The 21,187-nt window shown below is 52.3% G+C and overlaps 1 protein-coding gene across 6 annotated transcripts in view; it reads left to right on the top strand.

Moving 5' to 3' along the window:
• The window catches only part of ARNT2 (aryl hydrocarbon receptor nuclear translocator 2), a 155,500-nt gene that overhangs the window by 20,400 nt on the left and 113,913 nt on the right, over nucleotides 1-21,187 (top strand). For 2 of the 6 annotated variants that reach the window (XM_038532998.1, XM_038532999.1), the window contains exons 1-3: nucleotides 10,021-10,205; nucleotides 11,764-11,822; nucleotides 19,974-20,088. In XM_038532998.1, coding sequence (XP_038388926.1) covers nucleotides 10,036-10,205; nucleotides 11,764-11,822; nucleotides 19,974-20,088 — 344 coding nt within the window. In that variant the 5' untranslated portion in view covers nucleotides 10,021-10,035. Of the gene's footprint in view, nucleotides 1-10,020; nucleotides 10,206-10,576; nucleotides 10,731-11,673; nucleotides 11,823-19,973; nucleotides 20,089-21,187 lie in introns of those variants that run through there. The other 4 variants (XM_038533002.1, XM_038533003.1, XM_038533001.1 and 1 more) reach the window with 4 other exon arrangements.

Genomic DNA, 21,187 nt, shown 5'->3' with positions numbered 1-21,187 from the left:
TTAACTTGACTGGTGCAGCTTTTCAGACCAAAGGGGTGCTGTGGGCCTGCCTCTGCTCAGATGAGATTCGTGACAGGGCCGCTGTCCAATCAGGGCTTGCCAGATCTTTCTCCTCATCTCTGGAGTCATGACCACCCTTCAGTGCTGGAAGCCACAGAGACTCCCTGGCACCACTGACAGCATCTCCTTATTCTCCATGTCCCTCCCCCTTGGGGTCACACCCACAGGATGTCACAGCCACATTGAGAAAGTAGCCTCAGGGCCACCTGGGGAGGGATGTGCCTGCTCTTGCCCCCTAGGCCCCTGCAACCATCTTCAGGGCCTTGCCTTCTCTTGGCACTTCCAGGCTCCTCCCCGAAGTGATGAAAGCCACTGTTCCAGGGACCACCCCCCCCAGGGCTTCCCTGGCACCTGCTAACAGCAGTGGGATGAGCCTTGTGGCTGTGTGTTCTCTGTCCAGGCTCAGAGATCTCTCTGATTCCCCCCTCCCCCCCTCCCTGGGCCCAGCCAGCCTCTCCTGGTCCCTGCCCCCTGGGCATGGCTGGCTGCTCTTTTCAGGACTCCCAATCTCAGATAGCCCTGTGGGAAACTGCACAGATAGTCACGTGTCGTGTGTGTGATCAACTGGGCCGTGTAGTCCATAGCAGAGCCGCCAAGTGAGAGCCCTTCCTATCCTGGAAGCTCACTGGATGTGTTCCTTCTCAGGATATCACAGAGCCAGTCCACAAGGACGACAGCCCCCAAGGAGGCAGAGCCCAGAGGGTGCAGGCCGCGTAGCCCCACTTTGGCATGTCAGTAGCTTCAGGCTCTGTCCTGGTTTTCAAGGCTGGGATCGCCTGGTCCTTCAAGGGTATTCGTTGTGACCTTGGGGTTTTTCTCTGCCCTTTTGCTTTAGTGACACAGAGAAATAACCGGAATTGGGACTGTGGGCATGGAGGGCCATGAGCCCCTGTCCCCACAGCCACCGAACCAAGAAGGTGATCAGGCAGCCTGCCCAGGCCCATGGCCAGTATGGGCCAGGGGAAGACTGTTCCTCTTCCTCGGCTCACCCATGATCTGTCTGCACCTGCCTGCCTCTGCTGAGCCCTGTCTGGGTGGTGCATGTACAGTGACGGATCACACATCCTCCCTCCCCAGACCATGTCCTGGGGGGTTTGCCCACCATCTTCATATCTTTCCCCAACAGGTGGTGTCCTCATTCTCCCACAGGGCACAGGGCATCAGTCCAGGAAATCAACACAGGGGTTTTTCTGTAGAAAAGCAAACCAGTCACCTGCCACCAACAGCCCTCCCCAATGAAACCAGAACCCCATGCCCTGAATTGTCCCTGCAAGCTGAGCAGCCTTGGGTGTGATGATGAGCAGGCCCTTCACCTTCTCCACACGGTCTTCTCCTGGAGGCTTGGGCTCTTTGTGCAAGTGGCTGGCCAGGAGCACTGGGACCGTGGCTGGCTGGACGCAGTATGCATGGCCTTGCTCTTACCCAGGTCCCGTGATGCAGGGCCAGCACTGGCCCTCTCCCGGCCCACCGCCAGGGCAAGCTGCCCTCTTCCCACTGGAATCCCTTTGCTCCTTCTGCAGCAGTGGTGAGCTGCCTTTCAGGACCCTGACCCCAAGCCTGTGCTGGTCTCTGACACCAGCTGGCCTGAACCTCCTCCCTGAGCCTGGCCTTGGGACAATGCATAGTGGGGGTGTGGTGGGAACACACAGGGCAGCTTGGACGTGCTTCCTAAGGCCAGTCTCCCCCCAATGTTTGCTCCTCCATGTCCTCCCTCTGTGCTTCTTTTTCTATGCGGCCTCCTGGTGAGCAGACTCCTGCTTCTTGCAGCAGGGCCTGTCTCTGCGTCCTGTCCAGCCTCCTAGCTGTGCTTCTGCTCTTCCAGCTGCTTCTGTGGGTCCGTGCAGCCTTCTTGCATTTGCCTTTGCTCTCATCAGCACGGTTGACGGTGGCTCCTGCTGGCCACGTGGTCTCTGCCTATGTCCCTGGTGGCAGGCTTTGCATCTGTAGGGCTTCTTCAGAGATCACCCAGCAGCGGAGCCATCTCTCACCCTGTGCTGGACCTGCTTGGGTGGCCTCTGGGGGAGTGTAGCCTGGCAGGAGGCCCAGCAGTAGAAGGAACTGGCTGCTGCACCTCTGTGCCTGGGGCTTCTGCCTCCCGGACAAGTCTGGCATGGCAGCCTCTGTGGCTCGATGGGACTGACCATAAACCTGGGAAGGCTCTGGCTTGGTGCAGAACCAGGCTGTTCTCTCTTGGGAGCTCAGCCTACAAGAATTTTTTTTTTTTTTTTCTCAAAGGTAGAAATGCGGTATGGGTTTCCCACACAGCTATGCTTCTGCAGGGCATGGGCTGGGATGAAAATTCGTACGTCCACCTGATGCAGCTCAGGCACCGTGGGAGGGCAGTGCCTTGTCCGCCAGTCAGCTGCGCTAAACTCATTCCCCCAGGGTTCTTCTTGGGCCAGACACCTGGGCTTATTTGCTCAGGCCAGAGGTGGGCAATTATGTCTAATCAGCCGCATCTGGCCTGCCTCCTATTTTTCTGTGTCCCACTAGCTAAGAAGTATTTTTACATTTCTAAATGACTGGGGGCGCATAAAGGAATAATATCTCGTGATGTGAAAATTATATGAAATTCTAATTTCAGCGTTCATAAACTGCCACACAGCCAGACCCACTCACACAGGATCTGTGGCCACTTGCGGGTAAGAGCCACACAGGTGAGTAGTTGCCATAGAGATCCTGTGGCCTCTGAAGCCTAGGATATCCACTCTCTGATCCTCATAGGACATGTTCTGACCTCTGGCACCAACGGTCCAGACTGAGGGGACTTTCTGCTGGGGCTGGAGCCTCTGAGACACACAAGGATGTTCCTGTGAGCTCTGGGAGCCCTGGTCTTTCATAGCAGAAGGGTCTGTCCATGATCCCTGAGGGCTTCTGCAGCCCAGGCTTTCCAGGGGAGTGGGGAGCCCAGCAGTCTCCTCCAGGAGCCTGCCCACTGTTCTCTTCAAGTATTGGGTCCCAGGCAGAGATCGGGCCATTGAGGATAAATCCTGTTTGGTCTGTAGCACCAGAGAGCACAGAACAGAAGACAGATTCCAGTGCTTGCATGCAAACATTTTTACTATTTTGTATATTTTATGGTTAGAGAGTAATTCACTGTTTAAAATTGAACACAAAATGTATTTGTCAAATGATGGATGAATACGTTCATCAAGGAATATATTCAACGAGAAAGCTACTTTGTTTCATAGAACGTTTAGAAGGGGATGTTGTATCTATGCAAGGATATGTGATTTCCTTAATTGGTGTGTTGTGTAAACAAGGGATGTATTCACAGTTATTTTCTTTCCTTTGCAAGGGAGGCATTTTTATGGAAGGAATTGTATTTCAAGAATGGGAAGGGCCTATTGGGTTTTATTAGGGTTTTATGGATCTCTACGGGGGGCGGGGAGGGGGGGCGTGTACCTGGGTGTCCGTGTGCTGGAGAGGAGCAAGGTTACCTTTCCTGCGCGCCCAAGCTCCCTGGTACGTCCAGGTAGAGGCCAGCGGCGTGTGAGTCTAGAGGGTTAGCCGAGTCCAGAGAGTCAAACCCAGGACTGTGGGGCCTCAGAGAGAGAGAGCCAGGCTGAGGGTGTGTGTCACAAAGTTCCGTGTCGGGAGAGGTGGTGCACTGCTGGGGCACAGATGTGTCACAGGGGCTGCTCCGTGGACGAGGAGGTGAGGGTGGAGTGAGGGATCTGGGGAGAACTGCCCAGTTGTGGGTGGAGCAGGGGCAGAGGCACGTGGGGATTGGGAGGAGTGGGGAAGGAGAAGAGGACGTGGCAGGAGTGGGATGGGATTTAGGGGATGAAACCACAAGCGAGGGTGAAGAAATGTAAAATGTATGGCCTTCACCAGGATGTTTCATGAATTTTCTGTGAGTATTGAGTGCAAGGGGAGTATACGGAGGGGATAGTCAGGTGGAAGTGGGGCAGTCCAAGGGCACCTTCTCCTTTGTTCTTTCCAAGGCATGCCCCCGTGAGGCAGCAGCTGGACTCTTGACTCTGTGGTGAGGCCCCTGGACTACTGGTCTGTGCAGCTGTCTGTGCTCACCTGCAGCTGGATGCCTCACACTTGCTGAGGCCCAGTTTCCAGGGTCCCTGAGTGTCTACACACACCAGTATGCCCTCCTGCCACCCAGCCACAAACCCCCTGGCCCTCTGCCAGGCTCCATCCTGCATTTTACCAGGAAGCTACTCGTCTAGGATGCCCCATCTGTCTTCCCAGCCTCCAGCTCTCCCTGGGGGTTCTCACCTTCTCTGGAGCACTTGCTCCTTTAGGTTTGGTTGTCATTGTTAAGAATCCTTAGGCTCCAAGATTCAAGGCATAGGAACCTGGTCTGAGAGGAGATGCTCTCGGGTCAGGACCCAGTGTAGCTGAGCTGAGGCCTGGCGGTCCTGTGCACTGGCTGCCTTTCACCCTGGGATGCACCTGCTGTGCACATCTGTGATCGTATAACCCCTCCCGCAACCCTGTCTTAGGGGCCTGGGCCTCTCCTCTCTCCCTCCATACGGACGTCCTCTACCCCAGGCCATTCCTGGGTCAGAGATGGGTGGTGTTTGGGCTCTAGAGATCGTGTTGAAACTGCCACTGGTCATTTGGTACTGAATTTTATCTGAATAATTAAGAACCTGGCATGTGCCTGGCATGTACACCCAGACATGGAGTAAAATTCATTCATTCACTTATTCATTCATTCATGTAAAAAGCATGCATTGGATGCCCACACATCCAGCTCTGGTGCTCCGCATATGTGCAACAGCGAACACACGATCTCCATCCAACTGCAGCAACCTCCCCTGGCTGCACTGTGTCTTTTCCCTTCGTCTGGCCTCCCCTGTCCCTGCTCTGCACCTCCCTACCTCCCCACCCCAGTTTAGAGCTTCCCTCCCATTAACCTGAGGACGCCATGTCCAGCCAAGGCTGAGCCAGCTGCATGAAGTTGCACTGTCTTACCAGCAGGCACTCTGTTTCTTGAGGACTCAGGGCGCTGGTGGCATCTTGGTCTGCTCAGGCCCCTGTAAGAATGCCACAGACGGGGGGTAGCTTCACCAGCAAACACTTATTTCTGACAGTGCTGGAGGCTGGAAATCTGAGGTCAAGGTGCCAGCTGTTGTGTCTGGTGAGGGTTTGCAGGTAGATGGTTTCTTGCTGTGTCCTTGCCTGGCAGGGGGCAAGGAGAGAAGTGAGCACTCCTGTCTCTACTTAGCATTGCACTAATGCCAGTGAGGGCTCCTCTCTGGTGACCTAATAACCTCCTAATCCCCTTCCATTGGTGTTGACTGTGGACATAAGAATTTGGGGGCTGCAAGCATGTGGTCTGTAGCAGGTGGGTGGAGCTCACTGGTGTAGAACCGGCGATCTGAGCACTGTTCTGGGGACCCTGTTGATCCCCCACATGGTGACAGGGGAAACGTGGCCATTCCTAAAGGGTGTGGTGGCGCCACGAGACCTGTGAACAGATGGTGCCCTGCCCTCGGGGAGCTTCTCTCCTCTGGGAACAGTGATGTGCCAAGCGGCAGATTGTAAGCACGGGATCTAGCTTTGCTCATGTCCACACCTATGTCCACATCACAGTGCCGCCTCCCTCAGGGTTGGGTGGGCCGTGAAGGAGATCTCGGTCACTGGGCATGTTGGGGAACCTAGATCAGCCATGGTTTTCCCAGGTCATCCCAATGCACCCAGATTATTAGCCATGTGGTGTCCTGGCTGGGGCTGCATTGGCTCCCGCATTAGGTGGGTCTTGGCACCAGAGACCTGGCCCCCTTGTCATGGCTGGCCACAGTCCTTCATGGAGACTGCTGTCTGGTTTAATATTTGTGCCACCCTCCTCCAGATGCGTCCCTGTCTGGGCGACGGTAGACGAGACCTCAATACTTAAGAGATGGACGTGTGGCTGCCTTTGCTGGCTTGGCTCACTGTGGCCCCCGGAGCCTGTGGCCCGTCCACATCTGCTCCTGCCCCCACCCCTGGATGGGATGGGCCAGGCCGCAGGTGCCACTTCCCACTAAGCTCTGGTCCTTGACCCACCCTGGGCTCCATCTGTCCTCCTGTATGTCGGGGCCTGGCCTGCACCTGGTTCTCAGTGAGGGCTGCTTCTGGTGAACATGGACTGGGTGACACAAGAGGGGCCCCACGAGGCTTTCACCTCCAGCTGGAGTCTACATGACACTGGGTAGAGCATCTGGCTCCTCTGTGGAGGGGACGGAGCCTCCGGTCCCTGTCCCCCACCCCCCCCCCCTCAGGCCAAGGAGCCGAGATGGTGCAGAGAGGCACAGAGTTGCTCCCTAAAGGGACATGTGTGTTCTTGTGGCCACTGTGACCCTGTGTCCCTGCCTGGGAGCAGGCAGTGTGGCTCCCGCACCTCGAGGAACTAATTCCCTGTATTTCCTTGCTGGGGTGTCACCTCATCGCTGCATCTGTGCACTTTCCCAAGTAATTCAGATGGTTCACTGGGTACATTTCCGGCACTCTATCAGGGAATAATAAGTGTTATCACATTATCCTGGGAAGCCTTGCTGTGAGCACTGAGCCTGCCGGCACCTGGCAGCCTCGTGGGGTTCAGGAGACGCCCGCTCTTGGGGTGGCCCCCTGCCCTCTCCTCCCCTGCCCTCCTCTCCCTGCCCTCTCGCATCCTTTCCCTCCCCTGCCCTCCTCTCCTTCCCTACCCTTTCTCATCCCTCTTCCCCTCCCCTGCCCTTCTCTTCCCTGCTGTCCCCACCCCTCCCCTCCCCCTGCTCTGCCATCCCCTCCCCTCCCTCACCCCTCCTCTTCCCTGCCCTCCTTCCCATTGCTCTCCTTCCCTGCCCTGACCTACCCCTTCCCTCTCCTCCCCTCCCTCCACACCCTATCCCCTCCCCTGCCCTCATTCCCACCCCTCTTCTTCCCTGCTCTCCCACCCCTCCTCTTCCCTGCCCTCCCCTCCCACCCTCACCCCATCTCCTTTCCCTGGGATGGGCTGCAGGAGGCCCAAATTTCACACATTTAACCGGGGGGGGGGGGGTCTTTTCTGCTCCCCAGCTCTGCATTCAGAGCCCCTGGACTGCTGCCTAGGGAGCCCAGCGTCCTGGGTCTGCTCACTTACTTTCTGCGAAATCCCCTGCACTGTGCCCTGATCCTGTGGGTATTATACTTTGAGTTTTCACAACTTCAAGGTTATAAAGAGTGCTGAGTGGGAGAGGAGAGTCCTATGTAGGTGTGAGCTGTGCCCCCTCTTTGGTGGGCTTGCTTGAAGACCCACAAACACGAGGGACTGTGTGCACACACGCCAGAGGTGCATGGAGGCCAATCGGGTGCACTTAGGGGTGACAAGGCTGCAGCTGAGGATCGTCATGATGGAATAGCCACAATGAAGATCTGGCCTTTCCACAAAAACGTGTCATGACTGTGTCATTACCATTTCAGGGCCATCATGTTACCGGCCTGCCATCTGGCTCAGTCCCCCCCCGCCCCCCCACTCCCGTACAGCTCTATCCACGGCCAGGCTGTCCCGCACTCCCCACACCACGGCTTGTCCGTCAGGTGAAACCCACACCCATTTGTGGTGGTGTCTGATGGAGGGATGCTGTGTTGTGGTTCTCCATATGTCCTTTACCTTTGTTTCCTCCCTTTATCTTCCATTGTGTCTGGGCTGACCATGAGTACCCGTAGATTGCCTTGATGGGTCTGATTCTGAAGGCCCCTGTGTGCATTTTGGAGGTAGCATAGTTGACGAAGTTGGTGATCACATCATCCTTACAAAGGTATGAGGATTCCAAATGGGACTTTTTCTTGAAAGATATACAACCTAAACAGTAATAAATTTTAAAATATTTTTAAATGGTAATAGTTGTTTATTAAACATCATAAATGCCCCAACACCAGACAATTCCACAAAGATGTGTGTTACAATATGATAATTGCTTTATTCTCCTTTGTATTTTTATTTCTGGGTCTGTCTGTACACATGTTGGTTCGAGGAGGATAGAACAGTCTATTGACAGGTGGCAAGCGCATGGGTTCCCTCCGTATTTGTAATTTCCACATTTCCTTTCATATATTTAAGTATTTGAAAGTTCTTAATAATTGATTTTGCACGTGAAATTTATAGCTTTCATCATATGGCCATGCAGCATCACACATTGTACTCCTGCAATGATACACTTATATTTATACACCGTCCAATTGGGAGAATCAGAACAAATCGTGCATACAGGATGTTCGGGTCCCTTCATCTAAAATGCACATTTACAGTTGGAAGTGAATCCCTGGGCTTGAGTGATAAGCGCAGCACGTAGCACACCTTGTTTGTAGCATTGATGGTGGTGTGCCGTGGGCGCCGATGCCAGGGTGCCCCGTGTGATTGGGTGATCCTGGGTCACACACAAGGGCAGGGGTGCTGGGGACGATCCTGCAGGGGGATTCCAGACCCCGTCCTTTCAAAGGCCCAGGTATTTGCACAGAAGCCAGGGCCAAATAATAAGTTTGAGGCAAGTAGCGTGGCTGATGCAGAACTCTGGCAGACCCCGGCAGAGCCCTGTTCCACATTTTCCTGGAACGTTATTCCTTGGGGTTGTGACATTTAATGGGCTGAGTGATTTTTATCATTGTGGCTATTCCATCACGTACCAGCTGCTCACTTTATGTCAGACACCGACCCTCTTCCCTTTCACCCGGGAAGGTCTGTCACATATTCAGGATGTTGTCATCCTTCCTGCCTCAAGGACTCCTTCAGAAGACAAGTCTGGGCTGGTCGGCAGACTCTCCTCCACACAGATCTGAACTCTTCACCATCTCGTTCCCATCTGCACGTCAGAGCCCTCTGCATATTCCACCAGCAGCCCCAGGCCTGCCTTTTCTCTGGCGGGGTTGGCCCTGCTGTGCCTCGCTCTGGTGCTTAAGACCCAGGCCCCGGTGGGCCACCCCGGTATCTCAGCCAGGACCCCCAGGAATCCCTTCTTCTGTCCACTGACAGACCCTGACCCTTCCGGGCAGGTGCTCTGGCCTGTCTTCTGCATGGCTGTCAAGACCCACTCTCCTGGGATGGCCTCTGGCCATTGGACTAAAGCCTGAGACAGATGGTGGGTAGGTGTCCCACCATGGTTCACCCCACGGAGGTGGTTTGTCGTCTCTTCCTCAAGGGGCAGCCTGGGTCCACTCCATGGAGTGTGCTCTCATGGCCTTGTTCCAGAGTCATAATCTTGATGGTAACCTCCCTACCCTTCTGCTTGAATTACTGCTTGCCTGTATCCTTGCTGAGTCTGGGTTTTCCACCTTCCTAAAGTGCAGGGCAGGGACTCTGGGACTTCAGGCAGCAGGATGGGCGTGTGGTCTAGTGGCAAACACGGGTGTGGACCTCCCAGTGGGCTCTGGTGCAGTGCGCACGTTCCAGAGGGCACAATGCATGCCTAAGTCAGCCTGGGGAGCAGGGCTGTGCCTTGCCGGTCTCATTAGCGGAAGTGGGGGAACATCTCAGGGGGCTGCCTAGGACTAATTCGGTTCTCTAACACTGCCGGCTGGGAGTGGCTCAGGTTCACAGCCAGATGCCCCGGGGGCTGGGCTGGGGGCACCAGCTGGGGGAGGCAGGGCCTGGCCCTTTCCCGTGTCTGCACCTCCCGCCCTGCTGCAGAGGCCCAGCCTGCCTGTTGGATGAGGCTGCCTAGCAGGGGACACAGGGCTCGTTGCAAGGACCTGAAATGTAGCAAGGACCCGGCTCTCAGTCTGATAATTTTTCTGTACATTGTGCTATAATAATCGCACCCCACGGAGGGCCTTTGGGAGCCGTGCGCCCTGCCTTCCTTCCCGAAGTGGAAGGAACCCTCCCTTGCTCTCGTGTCAGGAGGAATCCTTTCTGATCTCCCCCTGAGACGTGTTAATAATAATCCAGACATTTCACACATATACTGTGGTTGCACCAGAAATTCAAGTCCTTAGTTTTTCAGAACCTAAGCAGTTAATGTTAGAAATTTTGCTGCAAATAAATTGATCAGTATGCAAGACAGTTGTCACGGCTGAATCATGGTCCACAGTAAGGTAAACAGATCTGTGATGACATTTTCTGAGCAGAATACAAATGCAGCTCATTTCCTCACAGAGGTTCCTGACATTTCTTCTACACGGATAACAGATTCTCCCAAGAAGGTGTTGGTCACAAGGAAGAAAGATCTTTGTTTAATCCCTCTGAAAAGGTAGGGCTGTGATATTTGGTGTGCTTTCTGTGAAAAGAATTGTTCTGAGAGAGACGGCTGTTGGGGAAAGCGTTTTGCTTTGCTTTGCTGCCTCCCACCCCCACCCTCAGAGAGACCCTTCTGGTGTTTCGTCTATTGGAATTATCATTAAACCATCATGTGGTTGTATTGTGAAAGTTTGCATGTAATTAATTTTTTTTCCCCAATGTGAAGATCAAGGGATAATTTTCTTATTGAGAGTGCCATGAAATAGTGGTGGGGGGCGGGGGACGAAATGTCTCTCACTTGCTCATGTTCCTTGCATCTGGAATGCCCTCCCGCTCCCATCTCCCCACGCTTTCCGCCGCCTGTGCTCTATCGGAGGCATCCTACACAATATGTCTGCATTTGAAATGTGAGATGGTCTTGAGCTAGATGCTACATCAGAAGCCAGCTATGTTTTCTGCGTTATGGCGAAGCTTTCAAAACCCTCAGCTCGTACTGATGTTAGAATGAACCGAAAACCTCTCTGCAACTTTGCGTAAGGCAGGTGGTCATTTTGCCCGAGTGTGTAACGGGAAATGGTGCTTCCCGAGGGGGTGGGGGGGCATCTGCGTTTGGAGTCAGACTGCTGAAGAGAGGGGTCTTTCTGCCTGTTTGTGCATTTGCTGTTGGTTGTGACCTGGGACCCAGGGCGGAGGTCTATGTATAAGGGCTGCGTTTGAGGAGGCGGAATAATTCTAGGTCTCGTAAGAGTTGAAGGAAGCCCCAGTGACTGGACATGAACCAGGTGGGGGCCATACCCCTCAAGGGTGAGACTGGGTGGGTCTGCTCAGAAACTCAGCAGTGATCAAAGGAATACGTTTAGGATAAGGGCACCTTTTACATCCTGCTTCATTCCTCCCCATGCATTTGCACTGCCAGCATGACACAGATGTGGCCTCCTCCCGGAAGCCTTCTCAGATCCTCCTGGTCATTCCCACAACATGGTGTCTATCTCTTAGCATAGCATGCGGCTCTCACTAGGGAATTGCCCAGCTTTGTGTCTCCATCAGAGGCGGGAGAGGGGTCTTTTCATTTTTGATTACCTGACTTCTACCATAGCTCCTGGCTCGAAACCAGAGCTTTGCAAATGCTGTTTGTAATTGAAACAGGATCCCATTTGCTTACAGCTGCCTCTGCAAAAGGAGGATTAATCCCATTTCTTCATCAGAGAATAGGTAGAGAAACAGAGTCACACACGGGGACACCAGAGCGAGGACCAGAACCCAAGTTGGCGCATGACCCCGTGCATAAATGGATGGAGGGAGGTGAGAACGTGTGTGCCTGCACTTGACCGCAGAGCCCCACATATCAGGTGTGTGGCATGGCAGATGTAAATATGCAACCCACCCAGCCATATTTTTCTTCCTCCTCCAGAAATTTTTTGCCCCATCCAGTCTCAGTGTAGGAGGATCAGGTGATCAAGGCTTTTTAGAATCTTCCCTTTCTGGGTGCTGACGATGACACATGGAGTATTTTGAGGCATTGACATCATCTCTTTCCTCCTGAATGCCCTCTTTGCGATTCCATCACTCAGGCCCTGCCATCTTTCACCTGGACTGTTGTCACCTTCCTTGCTTCACAGGAGCAGTGCAGGTACGGTAAGAATGAATCCCAGGGTACCAGACCTAGCCTGGGTGTGGAAGGGACCAGCCAGGGACAGGCTTCCCTGGGAAAGTAATGTTTGAGCTGAACTGAACGACTGTTAGGAGTTAGATTGGTGGAGAGGAAAGACAGCTCTCTTCCCCCATGATGTGGCATGTGCAAAGGCCCCGAGGTGGGAGGGAACATGGTGTGTTCAAGAAGCTGATAGAACAGTGTGGCCGGATCTCAGGAGCTGTGCTGGAGGGGTGGACAGCAGCCTGACCACATGGGAATGGGCTAATCATGGCAGGGAACTGCACATTTGTGCCAAGAGCAAAGAGAAGCCACTGGAGGATAGAAGCAAGAGCTGGCCTTAGTGGATGTGACCTCTGTGAGAATGGATGGGGGGGCAGGAGATGTGGGGAGGCCAAGGGAGGAGGTCCTGAGGCAGGCCAGCAGCAGAACCCAGAGATGGAGAGACCATTAGGGAGTAACAGCAGGACCTGATAGCTGCATCTGGGATTGTGGCCAAGCTCCTGAATGAGACACCCTGGGGAGAGGAGAGTTGAGGAGGCATGGAGGGAGGCCAAAGGTGGGAGACCAAGAAGGTGGGGCCTGTGAGTGGGAGGGGCCAATATGGACCCTGGAAGCCCAGGAGAGAGGTGGGTCGGTGGGTGGGTGACACCCCCAGAGAGGGGGCAGGGAAGTGACCCTGTGACGACAGCTCTCTAGTGGGTTGACAGGGCCATAGGTCTGACCATGGAGGGCTGCACAGGGGGCCAGGAGGCCTCAGGATGAGACGGGGAGCAAGTGACTTCGCCGTGTGACAGACTTTCACTGGTACAATCCCAAATCCCTCATCTGTTTTTAACATTGATTTAAATTATGCTACACGATGTCCTGTCATTAGAATGCACTCGTGATTCTGTGCTGCAGCAGGCGCCTCTCCTTTCTCTGCATGGTTAGCCCTCAATGGCATGGGAAAATCAGGGTGAGGACTGTGACTTCCCCTTCCAGGGTCCTCTGGGGTGGCCACAGGGAACTGGGGTCCAGATGTTCCTCTTGCAGGAGTGTGGAGGCCATGCCTGTGCACCTGCTCCGGGAGGCTCTCAGCAGGCTGTGTCCACGTCGGGCTTGGGGTGAGGTTCATGCGTGTGCCCCTGTGTGAGGTCCCGGGGTAGCATGGGCAGGGTGGGTGTGGGGACGCAGGTGGGGCCTGTCTGCAGACCCCTCCCTCCCGTTGGTGGTGCTTGGGCTGCCACTGGGATAATGGCCCTGTGTTGTGTAGGGTAGAAGCACAAGGTCTGCCCGGGAGCAGAGCCATGTCTGTGCTCCCCTCCTTCACATCCCTTTGCAACAACATCACTTGGTGAACGTGCTGTGAGTGGGAGCTCCCCAGCAATTAGAAAGACCTTTTATGGGATGCCTGGGTGGCTCAGCGGTTGAGCACTTGCCCTTGGCTCAGGGCATGATCCTTGGTCCCAGGATCGAGTCCCACATCAGACTCCCTGCCTGGAGCCTGCTTCTCCCTCTGCCTACGTCTCTGCCTTTCTCTCTCTGTGTCTTTCATGAATAAATAAAATCTTAAAAAGAAAAAAAAAAAAGGAAGACCTTTTATATGTCTGTACCCCCTTTTGTGGCCCAGCACTAAGAGCTAAAATCACGGAAGACACATAGTTTCTTACAGTGAGAAAATGATTGCAAGTTTTGTTAGCGTCTGTGTGTGTGTGTTGAATTCGGCCACATTCAGCTGAGCTCACCATGCTGAGCAGCATCCTGGGGGCTTTAGGAAAATGAGCTTCGTTTATCTTCCAAACAGCTTCATAAGATACTTATCATTATGATGCCCATTTTGTAGCTGGTAGATTGAGGCACACACAGGTTTTTGCTCCACGGTTACACACACACACATATGCAATGTCTGCTTTAAAAAACATTCTTCTTGGGCAGCCTGGGTGGCTCAGCGGTTTAGCGCTGCCTTCAGCCCGGGGTGTGGTCCTTCCTGGAGACCGGGGATCGAGTCCCACGTTGGGCTCCCTGCATGGAGCCTGCTTCTCCCTCTGCCTGTGTCTCTGCCTCTCTCTCTCTCTCTCTCTCATTCTCTCTCTCTGTGCCTCATGAATAAATAAATAAAATCTTAAAAAAAAAATTCTCTTGGAGGAAAATAAAAGAGCAGAGTGGAAATTATTTCTGCCAAATAAGAAAGTAAGTGACTTTCCGTAATCCCCCCAAATAACTGTGCAAGATGCAGGAGAACTCCTTACTTCATAGATGGAGACTCTGCAGCTTAGGAAGGATAATAGGTCGCTTGCCCATGACCCCGTGTCTTGGTGGAGTGACCGCAAAATATGAAGGTCTCCTGCATGGGACAGAACTCTGTGTGGGCCTGTGCTTTAGAATCTGGGCCTTAGGACGTCTTTTGCTGCCCGAGTGGAAGGCCTGCTGGTTGCCCAGCCTCTGTCTGAGCACCCTGAGGGGCGAGAGCCTCAGAGTCGCTGGCCAAACATGAGAGCATGTGTGGCCCGTCACTGGCCGTGTGCCCAGGACATGACACCTACCTCTCTCTGCCCACTTCCCTCATCTGTAAAGTGGGCTGACTTTGTACCTGTCCTGTAGGGGGGATGCAGAGCACGTGTGAAGATCTCAGAACATAGCTGGCACCCCACATACACTCTACCATTTCTATACAGAAATATTTTAATTATATGCATATAAGTTTTATCATTATTCTTATGCCCATCCATCCTATTGGTGGACAGTCCTGTGATGAAAAAGGGTTTCTCTTTCTTTGTCTTTTGGATTCATTGCTTCTGATTCTCCAGCTATATATGCTTTTTACTGTGTTTTCCACCCCAAACCCTTTAAAGATGTTTATCATTCTAGTTGTGGTCATTAAATTAACACACCATTACCCTCACATCAAAGTAACTTACAGTCATTGGAAAAAAAAAAAACCTGTATTCAAAAACAAAAAGAGTTTTTAGGAGAACATAAAACCCACCTATGATTCCTGCCACAGAAATAGCCAGATTTAACATGTTGGTGTCCTTGTGTTTGTCTTCTGGTCTTTTCCTGTGCATGTGACCCGTACACACGCACCCCCAGGACCCTCTCAGGTCTCAGGATCTGTGCTGCTAACTCCAGCTTCAGGAAGGCAGAGCTCATGTGCACCCCGCAGGGGCAGGGAAGGGCTGTGGACACCCACAGATGATTTGCCTTCTGTCCAGTGCACTGTGCGGGTTCCACTTCTCTTCATTTTGCAGTGAAACTCAGAAGCCCTGAAGCAGGAATGCCTGGGTGGCTCAGCGGTTAAGTGCCTGCCTTCTGGGTGTGAAGGCACCCAGGGCGTGATCCTTGATCCAGGATCAAGTCCCGCATTGGGCTCCCTGCATGGAGCCTGCTTCTCTCTCTGCCTGTGTCTTTGCCCCTCTCTGTGTCTCTCATGAATAAATAAATAAAATCTTAAAAAAAAAAAAAAAAGGAAGAAGCCCTGAAGCAAATCTCAGTGTGCTTACAGGGCTACTTCAAGGCCTGCCCCTTGGGGACCCTCACCTCGGACCTGGCGAGAGACCTTCCTCCACCCACCTTCCCTGAGTGGACATCCCAGGAGTTATGCTCAGCTATATTCGAGTCCTATAGAAAAGTTGCCAGAGGGGTGCCTACGGGGCTCAGTCGGTGCGGTGTCTGCCTTTGGCTCAGGTCATGATTCTGGGGTCCTGGGATTGAGCCCCACATCGGGCTCCCTGCTCAGTGGGGAGTCTGCTTCTCTCTCTCCCTCTGCCCTTCCCCCTGCTTGTGCTCTTACTCCCTCTCTCAGATAAATAAAATCTTAAAAAAAAAAAAAAGTTGCCAGATTTGGGGAGCAAGTATTCACTTTTCCAAGGAAGGCTGATAGCTGATCCCATGGGTGGATGCAGGCATAGGTTACAGAGAAGAGACACATGTTTTTGTAATTTTTTTTATTTGAATGCACTAAGGGTGGCTTGTAAAAGACTGAAGTTTAACCTTTAGAGTGAATTTTAGTCTCACTGATTGAAACTTCCATTTAGCTTATTTGGTATCTAAAACACTATTTCAGTTACCAAAATCACATTTGATAAAATGAGATGTCTATTCCTGAAATATACCTTAAAAAATAGGAATAGGAGCTGATTTTTTATCTTAAACAAGCATCATCATAAAATTATGATCATTTTAATCATTCTTTCTTGACTAGTATTTTTTTCCCCACAGGTACTGTGTTAGGCTCTTCATATGCATTATTCTTAATTTTTAAAAGGACTCTTCAAAGTAAATTATCATGACTCTTTGACTAGGGGTGGCCTGGTCACTCTTAGTTAGAACTGGGAAGTGTTGCATTGTGATTTGACACCAGGCATGTTTGATGGTAAAGCCCCATGGTCTTGTGTGACTCAGCTCTAGGCCATTATTACTAAATATTGTCCTAGAAGGTCTGGCTAATGAAAAAAGGCATGAAAAAGAGATTAAACGTTTTACTGTGGAAATGAGAGCACAGGATCCTTATTTGGAGTCCACAGGCTTTGTGAACTCAGAAAGTTCATAAGAATTCATGAGAAGTGATTAGAACAAATATAAGAATTTGGTGGAATGGCAGGACACAGGGTGACAACACTATTAACTCTTCAACCAGGCATGTGCATTTTGACAGGGTGACACACAGAACAGCGAGGGTGGGGAGGACAGAGGCTCCTTTGCTGCTGTGGTGGGGGGAGAATCTCAAGCAGACTCTGAGCTGAGCCCTGAGTGCAGAGACAGATGCAGGGCTGGGGGTCGAGCTCCTGACCTTGAGAACATGACCTGAGCCAAAACCGGGAGTTAGGGGTCTTTTTCCAAAGGAGAAAGGCAGAAGCTTGACCCACTGAGCCACCCAGGTGCCCCAGTATTATGGAATTTAAATGGAAGTATAGGCCCGAAAGACGGATAAAGGTAATTATGGATGGTAAGAGTGATGGGTGAAGGTCTGTCACTAGGTACTGTATGACGTTGCCACAAAAGCAAGCACAGACAACTAGGTAATTGGCAAAGAAATTGATGCTCTGGGAGTGTTCTGTGGTCAGATCCAGTGTAGGACAGAGGGCGCATCACGGCGCTTACAGGGAGAAGGATTCCTGAATGAACGAAGGTTAGGACGATTTCCCTTCTGTTCCACTGGGGACTGGATTGTGTCTCCCCAAATTCCTATGTTGCTGCCCTCACCCCCACTGTAATTGAATTTGGAGATAGAGCTTTCAGGCAATAATTAAGGTGAGGTGAGGTCATAAGAGTAGGGCCCTAGGGCCTGGTGGCCTTTCGAGGGGAAGACACACAAAGCTGCACAGAAGAGGTGGCTGTCTGTAAACCAGGGAGAGGGTTGCCACCAGGAGCGGAATTGGCTGGCTTCTTGATCTTGGACTTCCCAGCCCCAAACTGTGACCAGTCAGATGCCTTTTGTCTCAAAGGAACACCTGCCTGTGGTGTTTTGTTACCCCGGCCTGAGCTGACCAGTGCATTTTCTTCAAACTCTACCTCTTAATGCTTTCTGGTATTTAAAAAAAAAAAAAAAAATCTCTCAATCTAAAAGGCAAGTGACAAATTGGAAAAAAATATGTTGTAAAATATTTTCAGTCCATACAACAAAGCTCTACTATCTTTATTACAAAAGGAGGTTGTACACACAGATAAGGAAGAAACGCTGAATTCTGGGAGGACAGAACCTTCCTGAAGGCTGGGCTGCTGCCTCCTTCGTGTTACTGCTTCAGCGCACCCTTTGCAGGCCGGGTGGGAGCCTCTCATCTTCACACTGTGATGTGATACACCTATGCGTGGGGCTCATTTGCCCCCGCTGCCCCACCCATGCCGAAACGCATTGACTGTATGACAGGTGCATGTTGCCTGTGAAGATTTGGGCTGTCTTAGCACACCTGCCACGTCACCTTCATGAAGTGCACCGTGTCCCCACAGTAGAGACTGCTGGTGTCCACTGGTCTCCTGCCCAAGCTTGGAGGGCTCTGGGGTGTGTTCCTTGGGATCTATGGAGTCAGGCTGGTTGTGGGCCTGCCCTCGCACAGCTGGCCCTTCTGCTGGGCAGAGGAGGCCGAGCCCTCGAGTGGCATTCCAGGGAGCAGATTGGATGCCGACATGCCAGGGAGATCGGGCCTGCCTTGCCCTGACCAAGCATGGCACTTGTGCAAACCACCTGGTCTCTTTCTCTTGCTTCCCTCATCCGTGCGAGGGGAGGAGTGGACAGTGGGTGCTCTTGAGCCCTTGTCCCGTATCTGGGTTTCATGGAGCTTTACTGTCTGTAACTTGTGTTAACCAAACAGTATTTTTGTTTTCCCAAAATAAAATTGGATGACTATCATTTTGTCTAAACTATACTTTGTCCCCCTGCCTTCCCACCGCCACTTTTATGACATGCTGGTCTAAACAGTTAAACAAACATTCTGATATTCTGATATAGGACTTCTCAGTACCTTTCTAAAGGACATTGGAATCTCTAAGGAGGGGATGAGTGTGTGGCTTTTCCTAACTTGGTTGACTGTGGAACACTTTTCCTCGGAGGATTTTAAGGGACTGATGTTCTCCATGGTTTATTTCGGGAAGTGGGGACTTTCGTTTTCTCCTGTGTTTGTGCTGGCAGCAATCCTGCCCTCAGTTTTGGGGCTTTCATGGACTTAATCTGTTTCAGTCCCCATTTCAGAAGAAACACAGATTTCTTATCAGTGGCAGCAGATGGTGAGGTCACAGGGTTGCCCTGCTAATCCTGTCTAGCTGTCACACATCCAGTACAGTAATTGTTGAAAGGGGAGAGGATTACTTTAAGAAAGGGATTTTTTTTTTCACCTTGAGCACTTTCCAGTGTATACATTGGTTTAAAAAAAAAAAAAACCAGTAACTATAATAGCTCTCTAGTTTTTGTGAACAGAGTAGGGCAGCTAAATTAAGGTGTCATTTGTTAGTAGTAGAAAATTCTCCTTCAGAAGCTGTTAGTGGATGAGTTTGAGTTGATCGTAGAGTGTGTTTTTTAAACACAATGTCTCTCGATGCTACGTGGGGCAGCTGTCTGGTGCCTCCCTGATTTCTGGAAGGGGGCAGAGGGCAGAGACCTCATGTCAGCACCACTGTACCCCTGACGAGGGCCCAGGTCCCCATACTGGTCCCAACCCGTCTTCTCGAAATAGGTTTTTGTCATCTGCTGCTTCCCTTCTGAGATGAGCGAGGGCAGGCCTGGGATAGTTTCTCTCCAGGACAAGAAGCAGATTCAGACAGGATGCCTGAATACTTATTTTTGCCATTTAATATTCTTAGGAAAGGGTTTCTGAGTTCAGGAACCTTCCCCAAAGTAGGAAGGAGAAACCCTTGAACTATGTGGTTTCTTTGAAATCAGGAATGCTTGACCTTGTCCTAACTAGCTTACAGAAAGAAGCGTCCAGCTCAGAAGAAATGATGCATTAGTATAGCTGAGCATAGGGAAGGACTGCTCTCCTAATGCCAGACTGCTTATTCTGTAAATTATTATGTGCCTTGGGGAGGCCTGGCTGGGGGGAGGCCAGAGAGGCCTGGGGAGGCCTGGCCTTGGGGAAGCCAGGGAGGCCCATCATGCAGCCTGTAGCAATGCTCCCTGTTGTCCTCATGAAAGGTGGGACCACGTGGGGCCCTATATTCAGGGTTCTGAGTCCAAATTCAGAATGGGGAACAGCCTTTCACCTGAAGACGAGTGCCCAGGGTGAAGGCTGAGCATTGGGGCCCCAGCCACAGGGGGCGAATTCCTGACTCCCGGTGGGTTTGCTCCATCTGGATTACCACTTGTTGCTCTTGCGGTGGCTCCTTCCGCTCAGGCTCAGGCCACGCTGCCTGGATCTGTGGAAGGCTTACCTGCCTCCAGGTGGCCAGGAGTCCCTTATGAAAGCTACACATCTGTGCTCTTTTTAACCACCTAAACTAAGCATGGGGGTGCTGCCTGGGGTAGGGGTCTTTTTCCAAAGGAGAAAGGCAGAGCCCAGCTGGAGAAAGGGCTCACCTGAGTCACATAACTGGTGTGGGCAGAGCAGCCCCAGGGCTTTGGGCTCTCCTTCCACGTGCTGCATCTGGTACGCTGGATACCTCTCTTGTTCCTGGGCTTGCTTGGCATTGATAAAACCTCTCTTCTTTGCTGAATTCCAGAAATGGCTTCAGACATCCCAGGATCGGTGACGTTGCCCGTTGCCCCCATGGCGGCCACTGGCCAGGTGAGGATGGCTGGGGCCATGCCCGCCCGTGGAGGAAAGCGCCGTTCTGGGTAAGCAAACAGCGTTTCCAGGAAATGGGCTTACTACATGTTGAGCAACACTTTTGACCTGTTAGGGAAATACTGTCTCTCCCCCTCCTGGAGAATAAAAGCTCAGCAGTTTGCATGCTGTTTAGATTTTGCAAGATCCCTAAGTATGCATGTGATTTGTCTCTGAGTGTCCGCCCCAGCCCCCAGCTGGGGCCTTCTGTTTGCTTGTCCTTGTGGCGAGGAGGTGCTTTGTGGTTCTGCTGGGCCTTGCTCAGGCCATCTCCGGGAGTGGGGGGAGCTCACAAGTACCCCTGCCTGAGCATACCAGCCATCAGCGGAGGGCAGTGCTCCAGGCCTGAGTTCTAGCCCCTGTGGGCAGTGAGGGTCCCCCACCTCCCACCCCTCAGTGCTCTTGGATCCTGCAGCCAGTCTCTGCTGACTCTGGTATGGTTCAATGCTGGGGGGATCACAAACATATCGCCCTTGGGCTAATGGATCCAAAAACCACATCTACTCAGGAGTGTGTCTCCTGTAGCTTCAGACGTAGATCTCAAACACCAGCCAGGGGTGCTTGAGGGTTGAGTCGGTGAAGCATCTGCCTTCGGCTTAGGGGTCCTGGAATTGAACCCCACATTGGGCTCCCTGCTCAGCGAGGAGCCTGCTTCTCCCTCTCCCTATGCTGCTGCCTTGGCTCTGCTCTCTCTCTCTCTCTGTCTCTCTGTCAAATAAATAAATAAAATCTTAACAAAACAAAACACCCGCCAGCTAACAAAAATCCTTGCAGGGACAAGAAGACTGACATTTTCAGACCCTGTCCATTGCCCAGCCCTACTCTGCACCAAATCAGTGTGATTCTCACTGAAATCTCTGATAAGGTTTCTCATGAAGTAGAATCAGCCTGTCCCCCTAGTGCCATTTCTGACAGCACAGGGCTCCCCGGGAGTGCGGGACACACTGCCCCCAGCCCCAGGCCTGCCTGCCGTCCTCCTTCCAGACCAGCTGCTCCTCTACCTGGCATGACTCTGGAAGAGGCAGCAGGGGACAGGCATGCAGGATGGTCTGGAGTGCAGTGCAGCCAGGATGGACAGTGTGTTCAGCACTGTGTTTCTAGATCATTCTA

Source organism: Canis lupus, chromosome 3, assembly GCF_011100685.1.
Source record: "Canis lupus familiaris isolate Mischka breed German Shepherd chromosome 3, alternate assembly UU_Cfam_GSD_1.0, whole genome shotgun sequence".
In the NCBI taxonomy this organism is placed as follows: Eukaryota; Metazoa; Chordata; class Mammalia; order Carnivora; family Canidae; genus Canis; species Canis lupus.
Note: the sequence above shows the minus strand (reverse complement) of the source record. Positions and strands in the feature narration are given on the sequence as shown.